A 25,250-nucleotide genomic window follows, 5' to 3' on the forward strand; every position below is an offset into this window, starting at 1 on the left:
CCTCGTGATCCGCCCGTCTCGGCCTCCCAAAGTGCTGGGATTACAGGCTTGAGCCACCGCGCCCGGCCAGGTTGGCCTAACTCTTAAGGTCTCTCCAGCTTCCAGAGATCATGCTCCTCAGTGTCTGACTTTTAGTCCCCACGCTTCAAGTAACACCGACCAGGCACGTGTGCCCAGCGTGCACCCCGCAAGTCGGTCACCGCCTACTGTCAATAAAGTTGATTTGAGGCGGCTCCAGGCAGAGGGGCAGTGCCACCCATACAGCCACCTCGGCCTGGCCCCGCGGCCCCTCACCCGGTGGGCGGGGGAGGGGGGCCGAGTCACGCAGGCGCCGCGCCTTGCCATTGGCCCGCGCCGGGGGAGGCGGGGCTTTCTCACGTCTGACGGCCCCTCTGTGTTGTCATTTGGCAGCGGATAGAGGACACGATCAAGATGGCGGCGGTATCTGGCTTGGTGCGGAGACCCCTTCGAGAGGTAGGCAGCAGCGCGCGGCCTGTATTCCCACGCCACCCGTGTCCACCCTGCGTCCCGCCATCATCTTCCTCTTTCCCTGCCAGGTCTCCGGGCTGCTGAAGAGGCGCTTTCACTGGACCGCCCCGGCTGCGCTGCAGGTAACAGGCGCGGGCGCTTGTCGGACGAGGGCGGGGAGGGGCCCTCTTCTCTGGGGAAGGGGGCCGGAGTCGCGCCTGCGCGTGGCCGGCCGGCGCCGTGGGCCTGGTTTGCAGAGCCAGCATCCTCCCTGGAGCTCCTGCTGCCTCTGTCGCCGCCTGGCGCTTATCACCCCGGCGAGTCACTACCTCACAGCTGGCTGGGCAATGGGGGAAAACTAAGATTAGGCGTTTCTTCCCTCACTTCATGTTTTTTTTTCTTTAAATTGCAGCAAAATAGACCTAACTTAAAATGTACTTTTTAGAAGTGTATAATTCAGTGGCATTAAGTACATTCACCATGTTGTACGACCATTAACCACCATCCATTTCCAGAACTTTTTAATCATCCCAAACAGAAACTGTCCGTTGCTCGGTAACTCCTCATTTCCCTTAACCAAACCCGTGGTAACCCCTGTTGTACTTTTCTGTCTCTATGAGGTTACCTATTCTAGAATTTTATATAAGTGGCATAATTTGTCCTTTTGTGTCGGGCTTATCTGAGCGTAATGTCCTCAGGGTTCATCCATGTTGTAGCATGCGTCAGAGTTTGATTCCTTCCTGAGGCTGAATAATATATATATGTATGTATTTTTGAGATAGTCTCGCTCTGTCACTCAGGCTGGAGTGCAGTGGCGCGATCTGAGCTCACTGCAACCTCCACCTCCTGGGCTCAAGGGATTCTCGCGCCTCACACTCCTGAGTAGCTGTGATTACAGGCGGGCGCCACCACACCCGGCTGATTTTTGTATTTTTAGTAGAGACAGGGTCTCACCATATTGCCCAAGCTGGTCTTGAACTCCTGGCCTCAAGTGATGTGCCTGCCTTGGCCTCCCAAAGTTCTAGGATTACAAGCATGAGCCACCTCGCGTAGCCCGACATTTTCTTGTTTTTGTTTGTTTGAGACGGAGTTTTGCTCGTTATCCAGGCTGGAGTGCAATGGCACTATCTCGGCTCGCTGCAACCTCCGCCTCCTGGGTTCAAGCAGTTCTGCCTTAGCCTCCTGAGTAGCTGGGATTACAGGCGCCCGCCACCACACCCGGCTAATTTTTTTATTTTTAGTGGAGGCCAGGTTTCACCACGTTGATCCAAACCTGCCTTGGCTTCCCAAAGTGCTGGGATTACAGGTGTGAGCCACCGTGCCTGGTCTTGTTTTGTCTATTGTGAATAATGCTGCTGTGAACATTGATGTGCAAGTATATGCTTGAATCCCTGCTTTCAGTTATTTGGGGCATATACATAGAAGTGGAATTAATGGATTGTATGTTAATTCTCCTCTCCTTCCTTTTTTTTAAAACTATATTTTACCATTCATTATATTAAAATAGCAACTCCTACATTCTGGATGCAAAGTGTTTGGCACCTAGTGAGTGCTCAGTACACTAACACATACAGTCAAAGACCAACTATGTGTGATAGAAATGTTACTTTTAGAATTCTTTGAGTTTTTAAAGAGAAACTTGTTCTAGTGTTTTTATATTGTATGCTCTGGGCAGCCTAGGTAAATATAAAGGAAGAAAATCTTAGTTGAATATCAAACAATTCTTATTGACTGTTTTTGCATACCTGTGACAGGTGACAGTTCGTGATGCTATAAATCAGGGTATGGATGAGGAGCTGGAAAGAGATGAGAAGGTATTTCTGCTTGGAGAAGAAGTTGCCCAGTACGATGGGGCATACAAGGTAACTAAAATATATGAAAGTTATACAAAATTGAGGTCACTGTTACCCCCAGATACACTTAAGGGATCAAATCTTAATTGTAGGTTAGTCGAGGGCTGTGGAAGAAATATGGAGACAAGAGGATTATTGACACTCCCATATCAGAGGTAAGCCTTCCAGGGGGAAGCAGACCCTAGAGGGCATGTCTGTTAGTGTCCACTGTCTTCATTTTTATGGATTTTCACTTATGTTTATATTTTACTTTATAGATGGGCTTTGCTGGAATTGCTGTAGGTGCAGCTATGGTATGTAATACTCTTTATGGGAAGCTTATCCAAAGACATTTCTTGTTTTCTTTTGAGACGGAGTCTCACTCTGTCGCCCAGCCTGGAGTGCACTGGCATGATCTCAGCTTCCAGGTTCAAGCGATTCTCCTGCCTCGGCCTCCATAGTGACTGGGATTACAGGTCGTGCCACCATGCCCGGCTAATTTTTGTGTTTTTAGTAGAGATGGGGTTCTACCGTGTTGGCCAGGCTGGTCTCGAACTCCTGGCCTCAAGTGATTTGCCCACCTTGGCCTCCCAAAGTGCTGAGATTACAGGCGTGAGCCACTGTGCCCATCCCCAAAGATATTTAACATCACCTTTTAAAAACATTTGGGAAAAAAACAAAACAATTCCAAGTAGGTAGATGTGGTGGTGCTTGCCTGTAGTCCCAGCTACTCTGCATGCTGAGGCAGGAGGATTACTTGAGCCTAGGAGTTACAGGCTGCAGTGAGCTATGATGTGCGCCACTGCACTCCAGCCTGGGTGACAGTGAAACCCTGTTTATAAAAAATAAAAACATTATTTGAATGTTGGAAGACTTGGAGTGATTGTTTGCTAGTCTTTATTGCTGTTTCTAGTCTTTTTAACATCCACATTTTTGATTTTACAGGCTGGGTTGCGGCCCATTTGTGAATTTATGACCTTCAATTTCTCCATGCAAGCCATTGACCAGGTTATAAACTCAGCTGCCAAGACCTACTACATGTCTGGTGGCCTTCAGCCTGTGCCTATAGTCTTCAGGGGGCCCAATGGTGCCTCAGCAGGTGTAGCTGCCCAGCACTCACAGTGCTTTGCTGCCTGGTATGGGCACTGCCCAGGCTTAAAGGTGGTCAGTCCCTGGAATTCAGAGGATGCTAAAGGACTTATTAAATCAGCCATTCGGGATAACAATCCAGGTCAGCACAGGGACCCCTTGGTTTTTTTTTTGAAAATTGAAAAACTAAAATGATATATTTGCACAGAGGAAACCATTAAAGTCTTTTAGTTAGGCTTAGATATATCATATAAAATGTTAATAATTTATATAGTAAAGACAGTAAAGAATGTGCTTGCTTTTCCTATTTCCAACTATAAGGGGGCCAGCTAGGTAAGGGAGACATTTACTGCACACCCACAATACTGGTTTTAATAGATAAAATTATATTGACCAAACTACAAATTTAAGTACCTAAACTGCTCTCAAGGCTGCTGGTCGTGGTAGAAATAAGGCTAATCAGCACAGTGAAACTTCTCACAAGATAAATGATATTGCTTTGTATAGTTTTAGTCATTCTGCATGTGATTAGTTACTTTTGTTTAAATATTTATGTTTTTCAGTCGTGGTGCTAGAGAATGAATTGATGTATGGGGTTCCTTTTGAATTTCCTCCGGAAGCTCAGTCAAAAGATTTTCTGATTCCTATTGGAAAAGCCAAAATAGAAAGGCAAGGTAAGAGAACTAAGATACATAAACAGTATTTTTAATCCAGTCCCTCAATTTTGGTAAAATTTAACCTACAAGTTACTGTCATATACTTTGAAAAATTATAGAATGAGCTCAAGTTAAGAATGTGTGATGCCCCAATTTCTCATTCAGTTGTGCTTTTCTAGATCTCAGTCTGGTAGGTTTGTGTTTCATTTCTAGGAAGGCTGCCACATTCCTCAGCTCACTGGAATGAAGTTGAGTTGAAGACTTTATGAATGAACAAGAGCCACAGCTGGCTGCACAGTGGTGTAGCATCTTCAGTTTCAATCTGATCTCTCATCTGTGACCACTCTGTTTTCAGGAACACATATAACTGTGGTTTCCCATTCGAGACCTGTGGGCCACTGCTTAGAAGCTGCAGCAGTGCTATCTAAAGAGGGAGTTGAATGTGAGGTGAGTGGTCATTTACTTGTTCTTAAAGAATTAGAAAGGCTCCTTTTAGATTTAAGACCCAGAAGAGTTCTGTAACAGGTTAATTAGATGTAAAACCTTGCTTTGTCACTCATTTGTGTCTCTGCTTTAAGCTGGAAACCTGCCTGCAGTTCACATACTTAGCTTTTTACCACTCAGGTCACTTAGGTTCTGGATCTTGTTTTTGAGAGATGGGGAGCTCTCTGAACCTCTTCTGGTTCTCAGTGATCCCCCCGAGAGAGAGAGAAAAAGTTTTATTCTGTTGCTCAGGCAGAAGTGCAGTGGCTGAATCCTAGCTCACTGTAACCTCTAACTCCTGGGCCCAAGTGATGCTCCCACCTCACCCTTCTGAGGTTCTGGGTCTTTTAGAAACGTACCATGTGCTAGTTACACTTGGGCAAGTTATATACTCTAAATCTGTTTCATCAGCTATAAAATGGGGATAATGCTGTCCCATGATAGGGCAGTTGTGAGAATTACATTTAGTGTAGTGCTTGGGACATGATAGGCACTCAGCTGTTAACTGTTACTCATTTTGATGAGAGAATTTAAAGTGAAGGAGGATTGGCTGGGCATGGTGGATCATCTGAGGTCAGGAGTTCGAGACCAGCCTGGCCAACATGGTGGAACCCCATCTCTACTAAAAGTACAAAAATTAGCTGGGTGTGGTGGTCTATGCCTGTAATCCCAGCTACTCCAGAGGCTGAGGCAGGAGAATGGCTTGAACTGCGAAGGCAGAGGTGGCAGTGAGCCAAGATCACGCCACTACACTCCAGCCTGGACAGCAAGAGCAAAACTCCACCTCAAAAGAAAAAAAGTGAAGGAAGATGAATGAATCCTATAACTGCACAGAGCTGCTTGTGGTGGACATACAGATCTTTGTTTTAATTAAAATTTCTCCTTTTACAGTTTGTACATTCATGTACCTATTCATAGGCAGATTAGATTTTCCTAGATACAAAGATTAACAGGAAACAAAAAAGGAAATGGTATTATGGGGATAAGGCTCTATTTGTGCTTCAATAGCTCTGTAAACTTGATTATATTACCTGTTTAGGTGATAAATATGCGTACCATCAGACCAATGGACATGGAAACCATAGAAGCCAGTGTCGTGAAGACAAATCATCTCGTAACTGTGGAAGGAGGCTGGCCACAGTTTGGAGTAGGAGCTGAAATCTGTGCCAGGATCATGGAAGGTATTTCAAAGAAACTGGTTCTAGAATACAGTCAAGCTGTAGTAAACATCATGTACCTGAATACGTACAGGATAAAGAGATTGAAAGCTAGGAGTGGCCAAACGACTTGAACTTTAAACTTGTAAGTTTGGCATTTCTCCTCAGGCAAATAGTTTAAAAGCAAATCCAGAAAGCAGTTCCCCATAATTAGCATTCCTTATGTTTTCTCTTCCTGGTGAGCCACACCTCTGTGCCAAGGTGGTAGTGCCCAGCTGGCATTTGCTCTCTCTCAGTTGAGCCTTCCTTCTAGGTCCTGCGTTCAATTTCCTGGATGCTCCTGCTGTTCGTGTCACTGGTGCTGACGTCCCTATGCCTTATGCAAAGATTCTAGAAGACAACTCTATACCTCAGGTCAAAGACATCATATTTGCAATAAAGAAAACATTAAATATTTAGTTTGGACTTGAGTATCAAGTCGTTGAAATTTATTTGAAATACTTGCTGGCACTGCACTTGTACTACAAGACCTGACTACTCATAAAGGAAAACGATTTCTAAAGCAACAGCAGGTGTTTTTGTACAGGGAAGTTTAAATGTGTTTGTGTGGGGAAAACTCTCCACTCTCCTGCCCTAGATGCCATGCTTCCTTTTGTCTGTTACAGTTGCCACGTTCTTTGAATAACAAATTATATAACATTTTACCCTGTCTCACCACAAGGACAAAGTATGGATGTGGCAGAGTCCTGATGAAAGATATATCCAAACAAGATAACTTATATGTATAATATTAAAGCATATAGTATACATTTACTGTTAGTTTGTTTTGATAAGGAATAAAGGAATTAATTCCTCACTATGACTGGGTTTTTTTTTTTTTTTTTTTTTTTTGAGACAAGGTTTGGCTTTGTTCCCCAAGCTGGAGTGTGGTGGCACAGTCTCGGCTCACTGCAACTTCTGCCTCCCAGGTTCAAGTGATTCTCCTGCCTCAGCCTCAGGAGTAGGAAATTAGCCACCACATCTGGCTAATTTTGGTATTTTTAGTAGAGGTGGGGGTTTCACCATGTTGGCCAGGCTGGTCTTGAACTCCTAACCCCAGGTGATCCATCCACCTCGGCCTCCCAAAGTGCTGGGATTACAGGCATGAGCCACCACACCTGGCCATGACTATTATATTTTTATATTAAAAGAATTGACTGGGCCGGGTGTGGTGGCTCATGCCTGTAATCCCAGCACTTTGGGAGGCCAAGGCGGGCGGATCATGAGGTCAGGAGATCGAGACCATCCTAACATGGTGAAACCCCATCTTTACTAAAGCCAGGCATGGTGGCACGCGCCTGTAGTCCCAGCTGTTTGGGAGGCTGAGGCAGGAGAATTGCTTGAACCCGGGAGGCGGAGTTTGCAGTGAGCCGAGATGGCGCCACTGCACTCCAGCCTGGGCAACAGCAAGACTCTTGTCTCAAAAAAAAAAAAAAAAAAAGAATTGGCTGGGTGTGGTGGTGGCTCACACGTGTAATCCTAGCACTTTGGGCGGCCAAGGTGGGTGGATCCCTTGAGTGTAGGAGTTCAAGACCAGCCTGGGGAACATGGCGAAACCCCATCTCTACAAAGATAAGATAGAAAAAAAGTCAATGTGGGTAGAAAACTTGAAATTCTATTAAGAAATTAGTGCCACCAGGCACAGTAGCGCATGCCTATAATCCCAGCACTTTGGGAGGCTGAGGCAGGGATTGCTTGAGCCCAGGAGTTTGAGACCAGGCTGGGGCAACATTGTGAAAACACTGCCTACAAAAAAACCAAAAAAACAGGTATCTGGTGGTGTGCCTATAGGAGGGGCGCTGGAGCCCTGCAGTGACCTGTGATTGGGTCACTGCACTCCAGCCTGGGTGAAAGAGCAAAACCCTGTCTTAAAAATAACAACAAAAGAAATTAGTGCCATGTGAAAAATAAGCTGATACTGTACAAGAATTACCTGTTTGTATTCATATATTTGAACTATCCAAAATAGTCAGCAAAACTGACTTCAGAAGGACTCAGGCCTCAAGCCTTCATCAGGTCATCACCTAGGTTGCATCACACTTGAAACAGGAACTTCTCCACTGACTCTCTAAATGCCTAATTCTAATAGCATTCTTTTTAAAATTATGGCAAAGTTTATGTCAGGTGTTTTTGCCATTGCCAAAGATCAGATATTCTGTCAAATACTGCCCTCTTCAGAAGCTGAGATGGAAAAGATGGGTTTAAATTAGTTACAGAAGCATATAGGTGGTACCTAATTTAAGTAGCAAGACAGGATTTTTAGTTCTTAGAGGAAAAGTGAGACACAAAAGAATAGAGACAGGATAGGCAGGAAGGAAACCTCAGACTGTGTGAATCTATTCTTAACAACAGATGCTACAAAAAGTTATCATTGGAAATATCTCATCAAGCTACAGACAACACGTTTTCTTGACATCATTTTAATAAAAAATACAGCTGACATTTATCACAGATTACATGAAACTATACACAATGACATTCTCTCTGCATAGTAACCAACACTGATGTGTGTACTTGAATTTTTAAATGGATTATTTATAATCCGTTAAAGTGCAATTGAAAGGTTTAAGCAAATCAGGATAAAGGATCTAATAAATGAGTAACATTAAAAAGATGCTATATTGATATATTTAAATAAATCTTTCAAACATCTTAATTGATTTTTATAGATGCCAAATTTACTTCTGTTGTAACAATTACCTGCCCCCCTCAAACCCCAAACTTAATTGCTGAGAATTAAGAAGATCCTCTAATAGGCCATAGCTTTTTCTGATGCTAATATTTTTGTCTGTTTCAATACATTCTAACTAAAAAGAACTATGGGTCTAGAGTAGTTGCTTTAGCAGCCCTGAGTTCTATAACCACAATGGTATTACTGTTAGAACTTAAGAGAATGTTGTGAATGTTCCCCATTGTATTTGAGGGGAAAACGAAGAACTCAGTTGCTTTCTGATTCAGCAAAGTAACTATGCTTTGGGCTATAGTGTTAATGTCTAAGATAAAAGTAGCAAAAGTTGGAGTTATCTAAGAATCAGAAAATGCTTTAGAGAAATGAACTGTAAGAGGAATGTTTCTAGGAGCTGTCTGATGGGGTAGAAGGGCTTGCAACACAAAGGCCATTTACTGCTGTGATTGAATATTATCATTGTTTTTCTGTCTATTTCCTTTAGTTGGTGAAAATATTTCAATATGCTGCTGCCCCTGAAGCATGCCCATTAGAGGACAAACAAGACTCCTTTACAGGGTTAATAAAGGAGCAAAATCTTTATTTTTTTTTTTTTATTTTTTGGAGACGGAGTCTCGCTGTGTCCCCCAGGCTGGAGTGCAGTGGCGCGACCTCGGCTCACTGCAAACTCCGCCTCCCGGGTTCACGCCATTCTCCTGCCTCAGCCTCTTGAGTAGCTGGGACTACAGGCGCCCACTACCGCGCCCGGCTAATTTTTTGTATTTTTAGTAGAGACGGGGTTTCACCGTGGTCTCGATCTCCTGACCTTGTGATCCGCCCGCCTCGGCCTCCCAAAGTGCTGGGATTACAGGCGTGAGCCACCGCGCCCGGCCAAGGAGCAAAATCTTAAGGGAGCAATGCCAGCCTAACTTTATTCTGCTTAAAGAATTATTTCCCTCTTGAAAAGCTTCTTACATGAGCATCTGCAAAATAGTACTGTTTGTGGCTGTACTGGCTCAGCAATTATTTTCCCAGGAAGAGGGCAGTTTGGGGGTAGGGGTGAGTAGGAATAAAAAACAACTTTTCCTTCCAAGTGTAAACAGGAAGCTTTAGCCGATCTTCGGAGCACTGTGATCACAGGTTTTGGCTTTCCTCAAAGTTCCTTTTTGGAAATTCCGGATAGAGCTGAGCAAGGCCCCTCGGCTCACGCCATTCACAGCCTGAGACGAGAGCTGGGCAGGTGCCTCGGTGCTCGCAGGAGGCAAGGGAGCTGCTGGTGGTGGTGGAGGTGGAGGAGGTGGAGGTAATGCAGATATCCCTGTGTAGGAAGAAGGGGCAATCAGTATTCACCTCCGCAGCTGCCCTGCACACATGCTACTGCTCAGTCCTGAGCACAACGGACTGGTGAGAGTCCACATGTTTTCCTCAGAGGGACCAAGATACCTAGTACTGTATGAGTTCTTAAAATACTAAACAAAGCTAGAAGCATCAAAGGGGAATTAAAAGTTGCCATTTTTTTCAAACAATAGTCATGTTAAAGGCTGTTGGAACAAATAATTACAGATTACATGAAACCATATATGGTGACATGCTCTGCACAGATGAGGCTCTGACCCCATTTGCAAATATTAGTAATAGTCCCCACAGAAGAGTTCCATCTATCAGTTACTTTAGCCAGGTCCCAGGAAGCTCTGTCTACTTCTGAGCTAGCAATTAAAGCTAGACATCTGCATGATGGAGTTGGCCTTCCTGAATGTCAGTTACTCATAAGGCATGAACAGTTCTTTCGTTGCTCCAACACACACAATATTTGAAGGATGTGATTTTATGTAAAATGACAAACCACTCAGCATTCTCAGCAAGGAATCAGTGCCTCCTGGGTTATTCATTTCCCAGAGGAGTCTGTCTCAAATAATAATTTCCTGATAGGTTGCATTAAAGAAATATAAAATGCTAATAACTGTTAGCAATGCAAAGCAGGGGGCAGAGGGGTCTCTCTGCCATGGTATTCTTACAGAGAAATATTTCTCAAGTACTGTTCTCTCCATTGTGGCCCAACCAAGGAACAGGACAGAACTACACTAAATGTGTCTTTGACGAAGCATCGGGAGAAACTAGAATGTCGTGTTGTACCGCAGTGGGCAAAGAGAAGGAAACTGGGCAGGTGTCTAAAACTTCCTTCTCTCAGCTTCCAGGCACATGGACATTTGCAACTCGAATTTTATGTTTTGGAATCAATGAATGGTTCTCTCAGGACAGAATAAACACGGAGTACAGAAAAAGCCTTGCCTTAAAGAATGTTCCTGTGTCACAGTTAGTTGCCTTGTCTCCTATGACCTTGCAGCTCTCTGAGACTCTGCCTGTTAGATGTTGTCTCTGTCCCTCCCAGGGCTACCCCAGGGAGACATTCTGCCAGGTGGTTTCCCCTACACTGCTACTGAGTTGTGATAACAGGTAAAGCTACCCTACTTAAGTTTGTATGGATGAGTGGCTCAGAATCACCAATACAATACTCAAGTAAGTACATCCTTTTCACCAAGTGTAACAGGTATCGGTTAAAGTCTTACAATAGAAAATCACTTACCTTTCTTTACATCTTTTACTCAAACCTAAGGCAGCTGAAATTAAAGAACCACACAAACACACACGCTCATGCTCTGCAATCTTGGAATGCTCAAATATAGCAATACAAATAAAGATTAAATACAGACAAATGACCAACATGTTCATTGGTTCTACACAATAACAACTGATGAATGAAATTCTGTTATGTTTTATGCTAAGGTGGATTGTGGGAAAATGTTCCTGGCTTTATGTCAGAGGGTTACAGAGATAAAAATGACTTTAAACCTGAAGTAACTGCTGAAGTGGGAAAGTGGAGAATAAGCGTGTGTGATAAGCATTCCTCTGAAGAGGACTTCTGGAGAGCAACCAGTGAAATACCAGGAGGAGGGGAGACCTCTGCTGAAGGTTTTTGGAACTGAGTCTCTTGACTGCAACACCAAGTGGGCCCGAAGGAGTGAGCTCTGCCCACCTGGGGGTGAGTAGGTACCAATGCCCTTCCCCAGCACCCTCCCACCCAATGGCCAGAAAAGGGCAGTGGAATCTGGACTTGATATTCAGGGCCACGTAGTGTAACAGAAGGAGCTCCAGGATTTCTGCCTCCCAGGTTTGTGCTTTGACTCCCTGCAGAAGAATCACTGTGCAGTTAAGGACGGGCTCTTGGCTGCGGCAGTACTTGGGAATTCTACTAAAGGCCCAGCACTGGCCATCTAGAGACTGATTAGCCCTCCAGGCAAGGATTCTGGGAGGCTGCAGATGGGCATCAGGGCTGGGCTCAGGGGTAGGGGCTACCATCTTGGCACAGAACAAGACTGCTTGGCCTCACAGAGAACCAACCCTTGGTTTTCGCCTCATTACCAAGCCCTCAAAATTAGAAGTGCAAATGCACCACCACAGAGTTTGGGAGTTGGAGGTGGGGTTCAGTACATGGATTTTCCACTGTCCAAGTGAAGGCTGAAACTGTTGTCACTTTAAATGACTCTCTTTGAAAATGTAGGTGGTGTCAATAAATACACTGTCCTAAGGGCTCCAAGGTAACCTGTGCCTGTAAAGCAGATGGAACGAAAGGACAGGCAGCAGGATCTCCCTGATGTGGCCTCAGCAGGCCGGAGCAGTCCAGTGGGGCTTGATGTCCCAGCAGGTCATCCGCTTTTCCCCACTGGGCCTGCAACAACTATGGTGGCTCTTATGTACAACCAGGGCAAGGAAGGCCAGAACCCAGCTTGCCAGTTTGGAACACTCTGGAGGGGAGAGGAGGTCTAGAGGTCAGAAGGTGGAAACTGGAGGAGGCAGGAACATAGACCTGGGACTCGGTCTCACTCAGTCTGCCCCATTGATTGTTTTTGGCTTTTCCTTTTGGCCCTTTCCGTGGTTCACAAGCTTCCTGAAAGGTCCATTGGGGCTTGACTTACAACACATGGCTAACAATGGAGGGAAGAGGGGGCAGGGGCAACGAGGGCCTAATGAAAGTTGACCATTTGGCCTGTGACAAACCTGGGAACAACTGCCTGCTGCCTGTGCTCTCTTCATCCCTAAAATGTGAATAAGTCCCTCCTGCCAAGAGACCTCCAATACCCTTATCTCCAGGCCACATACAAGAGCAGACCGATTCCATGTTAGACTGATGATACCTGAATTCGCACCCAGGATGGGGGATGCTGCAAACGGCTTACCTTCAGTTATGACCAAGTCAGTCCCGATTTCTCCCATCTCACTTTCTCTTAGACAAAATCCCTGAGAGCCAACTGCTTACTCCACCCACCCCCAAATCCTCTCCACCAAACCACATGGGAACCTGGCAATCCAGCAGAGGCCCTGGCAGAGGGCAGAGAATGCTGCAGGGAGAGCGTAGGTCAGATCTAGGGAGGAATGCCAGGCCAGAAACACCCTCAACAGCCTTGTGGACAGGATGTCTGAGGGTTCCCCCCTTGACTCCTTTTCTTTTTTTTTGAGATGTAGTCGCGCTCTGTCACCCAGGCTGGAGTGCAGTGGCACGATCTTGGCTCACTGCAAGCTCCACCTCCCGGGTTAAAGCGATTCTCTGCCTCAGCCTCCCGAGTAGCTGGGATTGCAGGCATGTGCCACCATGCCCAGCTAATTTTTATATTTTTAGTACAGACGGGGTTTCACTGGGGTTTCACCAGGTTGGCCAGGCTGGTCTTGAACTCCTGACCTTGTGATCCACCTGCCTCAGCCTCCCAAAGTGCTGGGATTACAGGCGTGAGCCACTGTGCCCGGCTCCCCTCCCCACTGACTCTTAGGCCCATGTTAGCAGCCAGCAGTGGGTAATCTACAGGTCTCTCTAATTCCAAGCTCCTCTGTGGTCACATACAAGAGGGGAGGCCAAGTGGCCACGAGACCACACTAGGGTAACACCAGACTTACCAGCCACTCTCGGGAGAGAACCGAAGCAGGCAGCCCCTAGCTCTTAGGAGAACCACCTTCTCCTTTGGCCTCAGGCAGGTGAGGAGGCTGTACTCCTGTCACAGCTCGAGAATTATAAAGGATGCTTACAAAAGAACTGTTTTTCCCTACCTCAGTTATAAAAGCCAGTAAGTTGTCTCCCTGTAACCAAGAACTCAACTGCCTAACCCTCTTTCCTCTTCATCAGAGTAACTAGGGAACCAACATTTTTGCAGCAACAGGACTTTTGAGAGTTATGGTTTCCAAAATTAAAATATACCAAAATGCCATGCAGTTGATTTGCAGGTTTTAGAGCTGTATTTTAAAACTGAAATCAGAGTGAAAATGAAGATTTTGAAAGTCATGATGAAAATGAAATGAATATAGATGAAGTCACTGGGTGCTTTTTTAAAGATGCTGTATTTCATTTAAATATTCAGATAAGGAAATAGTCTCAAATCTGCTTTCCCACTTGTTAATCACTTCAAAAATCGAGACACTTTGGGTCCTATATCACACACAGAAACAGAGCATCTTTAAAGTTAGAGAAATCAGCATAGTTTACTTTACCGAAAATTCACGTTCAAAATGGTGCATGCTCTACTGAAAACAGCAAAGAGAGAAAGAGAAAGAGGGGACACAAGTCATTATTCAGATTTTAGTGTCATTTAATCAAATAGTAACAGACAGTAAAATATTAGTCTGAGTCACAGGATATACTCAAATTAACCACAAAAGGCACTGGTTTGTAAACACAATTGTGAGGCTTTTAAAACATGGCAAACGTATTTATAGAATAACCAATGAGTCGCTTTTTGAGCCACCTAATGAGTTGCTTTCTTCTTCATGTTCTTTGTCCTCTCAGCCAGTTAGATACTATTTTTATTTATTTACAAGCACGATGCTCACTTCAGAAGAGCCATGAAGGTTTTAACTCTGAAGAGCAGAATGGATATGAGGAATGTACTTAGTTCTATTATTAAACAAGGACGGTTGATCAAGAGGGGGGAAAAATGAAAACCCACCACTTTTTTCCAAGCAAGTCTTCTAGAGTCTACAATAGATTTGTCTCTTTAAAGTTGGGAGGAGTGTGAGCAGGCCTAAGGCCAGAGATCCTGGGCAGGCATCGTCAAGGCGGGAGCACTGGGCCCCTCCCTGAGGCCCTGTGAGCCCCTCCCTAGAGGCTGAATTGGGCAGTGAAACTTACTTAAGGCTATAAAGCCGTTTTAAAAAGGAAAGCAAGGCAAATGTTTTTCTTGTCTTCTTTTAAACTGACTAGATCCCCAGCTAAATGTGAAGGATCATGCTTTGGTAAATCTCAGAGTTCCTAATGAACCAACTCTGCCCCACAGCTTTCTCCTGGAAAGGGGTTGGGAAACTGGGAAAAGAGGCCCTCCAGCCTTCTCAGTCCCATTGTCCCCCAAGGCTAGCCAGAGAAACTAGAATCCCTCTTTCTCCAAGGTGGGTCGTAGAAACAGAAACCCTTTTCCCCAAAGCCCGCTATCATACCTAAAAATATTACTCTCCCTCCACCTTTCTGTGTAAAAACTGTTCATAAAGAAATCACTTGGCTGGGCATGGTGGCTCACGCCGGTAATCCCAGCACTTTGGGAGGCCAAGGTGGGTGGATCACCTGAGGCCAGAAGTTCGAGACCAGCCTGGCCAACGTGGCGAAACTCTGTATCTACTAAAAATACAAAAAAGTAGCCGGGCGTGGTGATGGATGCCTGTAGTCCCAGCTACCTGGGAGGCTGAGGCAGGAGAATTACTTGAACCCGGGAGGCAGAGGCTGCAATGAGCCGAGATCGCGCCATTGCACTCCAGCCTGGGCAACAAGAGCGAAACTCCACATCAAAAAAGAAAAGAAATCGCCTGACCTACCTTGTCTGACTATAGGTCATAAGACCCCCATTCCAGAGAGGGTCCTGCCCACACCCAGAAGGAAGGAATGCTGCTCAGACAGGCTGAGAACAATCTAGATAGACAGCCTTGCTGGGTTTCCCCACTCAGCCTATTAGCATTAGATCATAGCCTTTTCCTCCAATCATATTTCCACACAGCTGTCCATACTTTGTTGAACCTAAGCATAAAAATGGACAATTTTCCCTGTACCTTTGGGTCTTCATTCTGAAGGCTCCTGTGTATACACATTAAATAATAAACTCGTATGCCTTTTCTCTTATTAATCTGTTTTGTGAGTTGAATTTTAAGCAAACCTTCGGAGGGCTCCCACACCTCTTTCTCTGCAGATTTGAAACTTCCCTTTCTCTGCACTCATTCTTGCAAACTGGGTTTTCTACAAACTGCCAGCTCTCTCACCTCAAAATTATTGCTTAAAATATAAACTACAAGTAAGAACAGCTAGAATTATCCGATTGCAGGACATTCTTTTTTTTTTTTTTAAAAAAAAGCAGGCACACAATTGCTGGAAAGGGCTCATAAGAGTAAGACCCCTTCACTTAGAAACCAAGATTAAGACCACCTTTAGCTGCCAGTTTATACCCGATAGTGCTTTACTGCTTATAAAGCCTCGCCATGTATGCCACCTATCTAATAAAGAGCGAGACTTCTTTTAAAAGACAGCCTCAAGAAATTATTTGTCCAAGGTCATAGTGGGAATGTGGCAGAGCTAGGTAGGACTCAAGCTCTGGTTTACTGACTCAACATTCAGGGTTCTTTTCACGCCAGCCGAACACAGTATTTAAGAGTACGGGCCTTGCAGTGCACCCTCAGAAAGCAGGCACTCAGTATATCAATGGGGTAAATGAACAACGACAGAACAAGTTACACTCCTGGCTCTAGCACCCGCCTAACTTGTGTGACCTTGGTCAAAGTCTCAACCCTACTAGAGCATCAGTTTCTTCAACTGTAAAATGGAGCTAAGCTGGAGTCCACTCACACTGGAAAAGAAGGTATTCACGATGATTAACTGAAACAAATGACTATAAAGCAACAGTGCCTGGCACAAAATAAGTGTTCCAAATATATTAGATATAATTATTTTAAATAACAATGTAGGGTCCTCTGCTTACTTAGCTTTCCCAAAATACTCTTTTACAAACCCATTTTTTTAGAAAAAGGGCCGTGATCCCACCATTATGGGAGGCCAAGGCGGGCAGATCACTTGAGCCCCAAAGCTCAAGACCAGCCTGGGCAACATGGCAAAACCCGTCTCTACCAAAAAGACAAAAATCAGCCAAGGGTGGCGGCACATGCCTGTAGTTCCACTCAGGAGGCTGAGGTGGGAGGTTAAGGCTACAGTGAGCCGTGATTGCACCACTGCACTCCAGCCAAGGTGACAGAGAGAGACCTTGTCTCAAAAAAACAGATAGCAAGGCAATAGGCCTGTCTGCTCCCAAAGGAGGGTGGGAGGGAATCTTTGCGTGTGTGTAAATTGGGTCCTTTACAACCTATCAGTTCTCTGAATAGAGGATAAACACTAGTTGGTGGTATTACCATGAAATAAACCAGGATAAAGAATTGTAAAGTCCTGGAAAGAGGGACCTTCCTGAGGCAGAAAACAACCTTTTGCAGAAAGTGCTAGGAATGTTATTACTGAAAAAACAGGGGTCTCAGCAAAAGAGTCTTAGAGAATCCCACCCCACCCAATGCAACTGCCAGCAGACTTAGAGAAAGGATATTTCTCCCATCAACTTGGTAAGGATCTCAAGAAGGAGCCCCCAGAGAAGATGCTGCAGTAAGAAAAGGGAGGGGCCCCAGCCCTTACACAATTGCTGGAAAGGGCTCATAAGAGTAAGACTCCTTCACTTAGAAACTGAGATTAAGACCACCTTTAGCTGCCATAAATGTGCTTACGACTGATGCTTTAGGGAAGAAAGGCACTGCTGCTGAATTCAACTTACCTAAGCTGATCTATTGCTGAGCAAACTGCCAAAGGCCAGAGTTCACAGTGGATTTAGGATTTAGAGTGTGCTTGATTAGAAAGAACTGTGAGGCCAGGTGCTGTGGCTCACATCTATAATCCCAGCAATTTGGAAGGCTGAGGTGAGAGAAGCACTTGTGCCCAGGAGTTTGAGACCAGCCTGGGCAACATGGTGAGACCCCTGTCTCTACAAAAAATTTAAAAATTAGCTTGATGTGGTGGTGCACGCCTATAGTCCCAGTCTCTCAGGAGGCTGAGGCAGGAGGATCACTTGAGCCCAGAAGAAGGCCGACCTCCAGTTCTGCAAGGAAGAACAGCCTAAGCAGGGGCTGGCCAGCCAAAAGTTGCAATCCTGGCTGGGCACAATGGCTCAAGCCTGTAATCGCAGCACTCTGGAGGCCGAGGCAGGTGGATCACTTTGAGGTCAGGAGTTCAAGACCAGCTGGGCCAACATAGTGAAACCCCATCTCTACCAAAAATACAAAAAAATTAGCCAGACGTGGTGGTGAGTGCCTATAATCCCAGCTACTCGGGAGACTGAGGCATAAAAATTGCTTGAACCCAGGAGGTGGAAGTTGCAGTGAGCCAAGATCGCACGACTGCATTCCAGCCTGGGCAACAGACCAAGACTCTGTCTCAAAAACAAAAATGGTGTAATCCCTAGGCGCAGAGTCCTGCTGTCACTCCGCAGAGGCCTTGAAGGCAGAGCAAGCCTATGTAAATCGAAGATTTGCCAAGCATCTCCTACACATGCCCCATACCCTAGAAGAAGGAAAGTTGTACAGAGAGGCCAAGCAGAATCTGAACAAACAGGCCTTGCTGGGGTTATATCATACCCTTTTTGTCCAATCACACTGAGATGGAACTGGGACCACCCCCAACTTTTAGGGACCTGTAAACCTCAAGGCATGGAAATAAGGGAAAATCCAAATGTTCCTTTAAGAAAAATTTCAGGCATCCAGCTAGCCATAGAGGTAATTAAGTGACTTGGTAAACAAGAAGGTAATAAGTGGCTGAAGAACAATAGCCAAAAAAGTTAAAGCTCCAGAGAAGTTCCCTTGCCCTATAGAAACTAAAGATAAGATCTTAACATATGTCCCTGAGTTGTCTTTCAAACGCTCAGGCCCCCACTGAAGACCCTCACCACAAAGATCCCAGATTAGGAGGAAAAGAAGACTAAACTGTACCCATTATGGATCCCACTGTCCTTTGTTCTAAGTTTCTTCCTGAGAGGCTTGGAGAAAGTCACTCCCCCTAGCAAGTTAGCATTTTTCTACTGACCCCAAAATTCTTAGAGCTTCTGCAACTAAGATCAACTGCAAGTTAGATCTCTGAATCTACCTGTGAGCACCCCCTACCCCAAAGATGTCCCGCCCTTTTAAACTTAAACCAATGTGCAACCTCCGTGTACTGATTTGTAATTTTGCCTGTAGCTTCTGTTTTCCTGAAATTTACCCCACTGTTAAAAATCCTTGCCTGTAAGCCACCTGGAAGGTCAGATTTTTGAGCATTTCACTGCCTGGTCCCCCTTGCACAGCACTTTGCAATAAATGCCTTCCTTTCTATCACTGAAACAGCCTTGGTGTGGGGATCTGGTTTTATTGCACTGGGTGAACGGACCCAAATTGGGTTCTATAACAACATTTCTATATGGTTGTCAATCATGCCTATCTGATGACATCTCCATAAAAGGCCCAAGAGAGCAGGGTTTGGAGAGCTTCCAGATAGCTGAACATGCGGAGGTTCCTGAAGGGTGATGTGCCCAGGGAAGGCATGGAAGCTCCTTCCCCCACACTTCGCCCTATGCATCTTTTCATCTGTATCCTTTGTAACATCTTTTTTTTTTTTTTTTAATTTTTTGAGATGGAGTCTCGCTCTGTCGCCCAGGCTGGAGTGCAGTGGCTGGATCTCAGCTCACTGCAAGCTCCGCCTCCCGGGTTCACACCATTCTCCTGCCTCAGCCTCCGGAGTAGCTGGGACTACAGGCGCCCGCCACCTCGCCCAGCTAGTTTTTTGTATTTTTTTAGTAGAGACAGGGTTTCACCGTGTTAGCCAGGATGGTCTCGATCTCCTGACCTCGTGATCTGCCCGTCTCGGCCTCCCAAAGTGCTGGGATTACAGGCTTGAGCCACCACGCCCGGCTGTAACATCCTTTATAATAAACCAGTAAACATGCTTCCCTGCATTCTGTGAGCTGCTCCAGCAAATTAACAGAAACTAAAGAGGGGGCTGTGGGAACTCCTACTTGAAGCTGGTTGGTCAAAAGTTCTGGAGTCCCATCCTTGCAAATAGTGTCAGAAAGAGCAGGTCGTTTTGGGGACTGAGCCTCAACCTGTGGAGTCTGACGCTACCTCCAGGTAGATACCCAGCTGGTATCCACAGCAAAACTGATTGCTTAATTGGTGGTGGACAGAACCACTCCCCCATGCCCTGACATTTGGTCACAGAAGTCTGTCTGTGTTGATTATTATTGTGTTGAGTGACAGAATAAGAAAAAACACTTTTGAGTGTGAGTTTTTTCCTAAACAGTGTCTACTGTTTTGGAGCTTCTGAGAGGCACTGGAAATGTGACTCCACAAGAGCTAGGGCCTTGTCTAGCCATTTCTGTAACCCAGGGCCAAGCACAGTCCTTAGCAAACCATAGGTTCTCAGTAAATGCACCTTGACTACATCTTGAATGAATAAACTCCCTTGGGTTGAAATACTTAGGGCCTGAAATGCTAGGTTGCCAGGCAAATGCTCAATATTAGTTACCATTTTCATGAGATGCATTACAGGAAATGCCCAGCAGAGGTCAGATTGCAGGCTGAGTCAGTTTCATCAACAAAACATTAAGGAGATAAAAGAAAGGAGGAGCCAATATTTGCTGGGAACCTCTCATCTCTGCCAGGCACTCTCACTCTGCCAGGCATTGTGCTGGGGCCTCACATGTGTTTTCCTTCTAAATCCTCAAGACTCCCCTTCAGGCTGGGTGCTATCAAATTCACAGGAATGCCCCTCCCACTCACCTCCAAGTTTTCCCAACATTGACTCTAATTACACAAGATTCCTCTTTTTTTCTCTTATTCTAAAAGTTACCTTATCTCATGCAGACTTGCTACTGTATGAGACAGCGCCCATTTAAACACAGATAAATTAGAGAATTCCCCCCAAAAGTCCAAATAGATTGTTTTTTGTTTTTTTCTTTTTTTTTTTTGAGATGGAGTCTGGCTCTGTCGCCCAGGCTGGAGTGCAGTGGCCCGATCTCAGCTCACTGCAAGCTCCGCCTCCCGGGTTTATGCCATTCTCCTGCCTCAGCCTCCCGAGTAGCTGGGACTACAGGCGCCCGCCACCTCGCCCAGCTAGTTTTTTTTTTGTATTTGTTAGTAGAGACGGGGTTTCACCGTGTTCGCCAGGATGGTCTCGATCTCCTGACCTTGTGATCCGCCCGTCTCGGCCTCCCAAAGTGCTGGGATTACAGGCTTGAGCCACCGCGCCCGGCCAAGTCCAAATAGATTGTAAATTCCCAAAGGCATTTAGAGATAAGAACCAACTGTCAACTGAGCAGGGGCAGATCTAACCACACAGAGAAGGGCTGTGAACCCTGAAACAGGTGCCTCAAGCGCCTTGCTTGTTTTTTTTTTGTTTTTTTTTTTTTTTTGAGACGGAGTCTTACTGTGTCGCCCAGGCTGGAGTGCAGTGGCCGGATCTCAGCTCACTGCAAGCTCCGCCTCCCGGGTTCACGCCATTCTCCTGCCTCAGCCTCCCAAGTAGCTAGGACTACAGGTGCCCACCACCTCACCCGGCTAGTTTTTTGTATTTTTTAGTAGAGACGGGGTTTCACCGTGTTAGCCAGGATGGTCTCGATCTCCTGACCTCGTGATCCGCCCGTCTCGGCCTCCCAAAGTGCTGGGATTACAGGCTCGAGCCACCACGCCCGGCCCACGCCTTGCTTCTTAAAGGAGGATTTATGGATTCTCATTATTAATTTTCTCCAATTTTCTTAATATGCCCAAGTGGTGTTAAATTAACATTCTATCTTCTAGGAAATGGCTCAATATAGTCTGGGCAGTAGATCACCACACATTTCTAATGGGACTAAACAGTTTATCTCCACAAAAGACAAAAAAGGCCTATTTTCTGTCTTGATCAACATTTGGGGGCTTTCTTGGGAAATCTGACAAAGTAAGATAAGGACAAGAATATCCTTCCATGGACCAGGAACTCTGCTACCCAAAACAGGCCCTGGCCCTAGAACATTCAGCAGTAAGGCACCAGTAACCACCCTCAGCCAGAAGTAAGTCATTCACACTAGTCCCCTTGTGTTTGCTTGCTCTCATTTTCTTAGGAGGGTCAGTTAGAAGCATTTGAGTGGAGTTGAGGAATGCTCTTGGCAGCTCCTGGGTGCTGTGTTAGGTATTAACAATGAATATAGGATCAACTCATATACCAATCCCCTGCCAGTGACTCTCCCTTCACATAGCTGTAGGAACCCTTCCAAGCACAGCCAGCAAGCTCTGAGTGGCAGAGGCAGCTCCTCGCACATCTAAAACAACTGGTTCATTTAAGAAGCAAAAGGAGATACTGGCGTCCCAACTGTTTTTACTGGGCTTGCAAAAGACTAGGAGAGACATCTTGGCTCAAAAATAAAAGAAAGATATCATGGGGCTACTCCACAAAATCAGGGATTATTTTTATAAGCAGTCTCCAAGATAAATTCCTTTTACATTTTTCAATCAAAACTTGTATCTAATTTACAAAGGAGAAACAAAGGCTAATAACAGAAAAATATTCAGATAATTAAATACATTACAGAGCAAAACAGAGTCAAATCGTTGCCATAAAATCAGAAACACAGTGACTCTTTCACTCCTCCACCTAGACATCTTACCAGTTGTGCTCTGTGACAAAACTGACCCTATGGACGGGCTCCCTGAGGAGAGAGGCCTGGTAGGACGGGACCCCTGGGCCACAGTGTGTTTGTGTTGTTCAGCTGAGCATGTACCAAGACAGGCTCCAATCTGAGGAGCTCTGTATGAAACTTTTCAGCAAAGACAGCAAGCTGGAGCCAGGGGGTGGCCAGTGGCCCTGAAACTGGTCCATTCCCTGTGAAAACTGAGCTTGGAAATCTAGCCCCTCAGCTCTCCCAAATGACACTGCTTATTTGCACTCCCACTGATCTCTATTGAGAAAGCTGCTGCTATCTAACCCCTGAAATTGTTGGGCCAAGGCAGGAAGAGGCAAAGCCTGCTCCTCCTGTTGGCAGACAGGAAGGTGGCATGTCACTTTACTCCATCACTAACCTGATGTAGAGGGTGGAGTTGGCGATGACGGGGACGTGAGAGGTGAGCTGGCCCCAGATCCTGCTAAGATAAAACACAGAGAAACCCTCATGGGGACCAATGAAAGACATTTGGAATTTGGCCCAGGCTGGGACCCACTGCTGTCTGAGAATCTATACTTGGCTTAGTGTGTGAGCCTTGTGAAACAAGGTGATGAGGGACAAAAAAACTCAAGAGACTGGACCCAATGACAGGCTTTTACTCTGGTGCAAGGTCCACCTCCTTCCCCAAGCTACTAAAAGCTCCTTGCCTCCCACTGCTCCCCAAAGCCTGCCTGGTTTGAAACTTTGTACAATCAACAGCTTATGCAATTGTCTGCAATATCTCTTCCTGACCCAATCTCCACTCCTGGGTAATGACAAATGACAGAGGCCACAAGTGGTACAGAGGACAGAGAGGTGCAGAGCAGCCTGCTGGGGGCTTCCAAAGGAAGGGAGAGCTCCCTACAGCATCTACCCAGTAACATATTCTGCAGAACTTCCATTTTATCAGCAAGAAGAGTCAACTAGATAGGGTCTATTCAGTTCATGGATTTCACAGGCCTTTTCTTACCTAGAATCAGTAAATACCCTTATTCACATTAAAACAATGTGCAAAATCCCACCTGTTGCATGCTTTTTCTGGATCTAGTAACCTTATTATATTGTAAATATTCCCGAGTTCTCAGTATCTCCCTATTACTTGGTGATCCCGAGAAAATATCTTCCTGAGCTGACATGAAGTGGCCCAATGAGCAGAGGTTCCTACATAAGCCTTTCTGTGGACACAGAAAGCCCCCTCCCACACATAGAGATCCTATGGAGAGGTTAACCAAATCTCCCTAGTCAGGTGCTTTCTGAGCTGATGGGCACACACACCCAAAGGGAGGGCTGTCATCACATGCCTGAGAAGCAACCAGAGCTGGTGTGGTTAAGGCCCCAGCCATCACTTCACTCACTACCCACAGGACATGTTGGTGCCTCATGGACACTGGCCATCATGAGAAATGTCCTGATCAAATCACACCTCCCTCCAGCTTAATACTTTTCTACTTGCAATATTCCCTCAGTTCCCTCTAAAATATGAGGGTGTTTCACTGAAAAAGGGGGTAAAACTCAATGCATGCTGTCTTTATACTGTTTGTAGTGCTAATGAACTTTAATGGGGAGAAGCTTGACTGCCTGATTCCAGTAGGGTTTGGGAATTATCTGTATATATCCATCAACTGCTACTTCATTTTCCTAAACTCCTGAGGGCACTGGGGTATCCTGAAGTCCTTGAGTCCCACCTGGCTGCACGTGACACAGCTTTGCAGGCAGGCAGGGTCTTAGAAGGTAGAGAGCACACTGTCAGGCTTTCTCTGCTCTATAAAAAATTAGCCACTGGACAGAATGACTGCTGTTTGGAGTCATGAGTCTCAGCATAGTAATGACCATGACTGGTCCGTGACCCTCCCATCAACCATGGAGAAAATAGGCTTCCAATTCTGAAATTACCCGCCAGCCACAACAGCATTCACCCCCGAGGAGCCTGCACTGGTCCTCTTTGGGACCTCCCCTCCTTCCTCTCCTTTGCAGCTCTCCCTGAGCCCTTCTCCAGTCTGGACCCTGTAGTGGTGTCAATGTGACTCTCACTCTCCTTCTGGAGTCTATGGACTTTCTCTATTCAGGGCTTCCAATCTCCAGCTCTGGCCATGCCACTTGCATTCTCCAGCTGTGGCTCATCCAGCCCTCAGGGCTGCAGCCTAATCATCTTGTACACTTTTCTCCTCACGCCCCAGGCAGACATTCTCCTCCCTGACTTCACTGAGAAGACTGAGGCATGACCTGTGAATACCCCCAATTTCCTCCCTTCTACTTTCCTCCCTGTCCCCACCAAATCCTACTGCTAGGAAGAGATGCATGGGTTTCCTCAAAGCTGACACTGATAGCTGGGCTTTGGATGCTAACCCTTGGCTTTCTACCCCCCTGGCACCCCTGCCAGTCACCGTCTCTTTTGCATCTTCAAATTCCCCCTCTCTGCTCTGTCCTTCCTCTGCCTAAAATATAAGCAGGTTTTCCCCAACCCAAAAATCTCCCCTTCCCATGGCCCTCCAGGGCTAAGCCAAAACTGCTTGGTCACTAGGGTGAAACCCTCCCTTCTCTATGTGGGCTCTACTTTACAGATTCATAAATTAGAAAAACTGGAAGGCCCCCAGGGATCATTCAATCTGGCTCTGATTTCCAAAGATGGGACATTATGGCCCAAAGCCAACAGAGCTGGGTGAGGGACAGCTGGGAGTGGCAGCAAGGACCGCCAACTCAGGATGGTGCTCTTTGTACCATCTCGGTTTCTTGCCATCCCCACACACAGTCGAGTCCTTTCCTTAATTCACACAGGAAGGCACATCCTCCCATCACATGGGGTCCAGAGCAGCAGGCAGGATTTAAGGTCATTTCTGTTCATGCAGGCTCTACTAAAAAACAGGAGGCCTTACATTTTAAGTCAGGTCTGTTTTCCTCCCATGGCTAATGCTCCTGTGTCTTTACTTGATCAAATTCTGCCATCAGTGAAGAAGGTGAGCTACCCAATTACCTCAGAAGTCCCTTCTAGCATTTGAGTGCTGTAAGCCTATGAATGCTGTTGCAATCCTTCATTAGAGACAGAGTTATTTTGTTCTCTGTAGTCATTACTACATTGCCCAGTTTCTGGCCAGCAGAACTCAAGACCTCTT

General features: G+C 45.8%; 2 protein-coding genes across 23 annotated transcripts in view; one reads left to right on the forward strand and one right to left on the reverse strand.

Annotated features, from left to right (window-relative positions):
• The first annotated feature begins 393 nt into the window (after positions 1-393).
• Positions 394-6,532, forward strand: PDHB (pyruvate dehydrogenase E1 beta subunit). 4 transcript variants are annotated; one of them, XM_025374502.1, is made up of 11 exons: positions 394-474; positions 558-611; positions 2,223-2,330; positions 2,414-2,476; positions 2,579-2,614; positions 3,246-3,345; positions 3,400-3,531; positions 3,953-4,063; positions 4,401-4,492; positions 5,568-5,709; positions 5,999-6,498. In XM_025374502.1, the coding sequence occupies exons 1-11, from the start codon at positions 433-435 to the stop codon at positions 6,142-6,144; spliced, it is 1,026 nt and encodes a 341-aa protein (XP_025230287.1). In that variant the 5' UTR covers positions 394-432; the 3' UTR covers positions 6,145-6,498. The 4 variants fall into 4 exon arrangements, with proteins under 4 accessions (XP_025230287.1, XP_025230300.1, XP_025230285.1 ...); XM_025374515.1 differs by having other exon boundaries at positions 3,246-3,531; positions 4,401-4,496; positions 5,999-6,532; XM_025374500.1 differs by having other exon boundaries at positions 3,246-3,531.
• Positions 6,533-9,255: 2,723 nt separating this feature from the next.
• The window catches only part of PXK (PX domain containing serine/threonine kinase like), a 97,633-nt gene continuing 81,638 nt past the window's right edge, over positions 9,256-25,250 (reverse strand). For 3 of the 19 annotated variants that reach the window (XM_025374466.1, XM_025374429.1, XM_025374450.1), the window contains 2 exons: positions 22,520-22,582; positions 9,256-9,707 (listed from right to left, as the gene is read on the reverse strand). In XM_025374466.1, the coding sequence (XP_025230251.1) occupies positions 9,499-9,707; positions 22,520-22,582 (272 nt within the window). In that variant the 3' untranslated portion in view covers positions 9,256-9,498. Of the gene's footprint in view, positions 9,708-10,973; positions 11,008-12,981; positions 13,958-22,519; positions 22,583-25,250 lie in introns of those variants that run through there. The other 16 variants (XM_025374433.1, XM_025374468.1, XM_025374458.1 and 13 more) reach the window with 11 other exon arrangements.

The sequence above is a fragment of the Theropithecus gelada genome, chromosome 2, assembly GCF_003255815.1.
Source record: "Theropithecus gelada isolate Dixy chromosome 2, Tgel_1.0, whole genome shotgun sequence".
Lineage (NCBI taxonomy): Eukaryota > Metazoa > Chordata > Mammalia > Primates > Cercopithecidae > Theropithecus > Theropithecus gelada.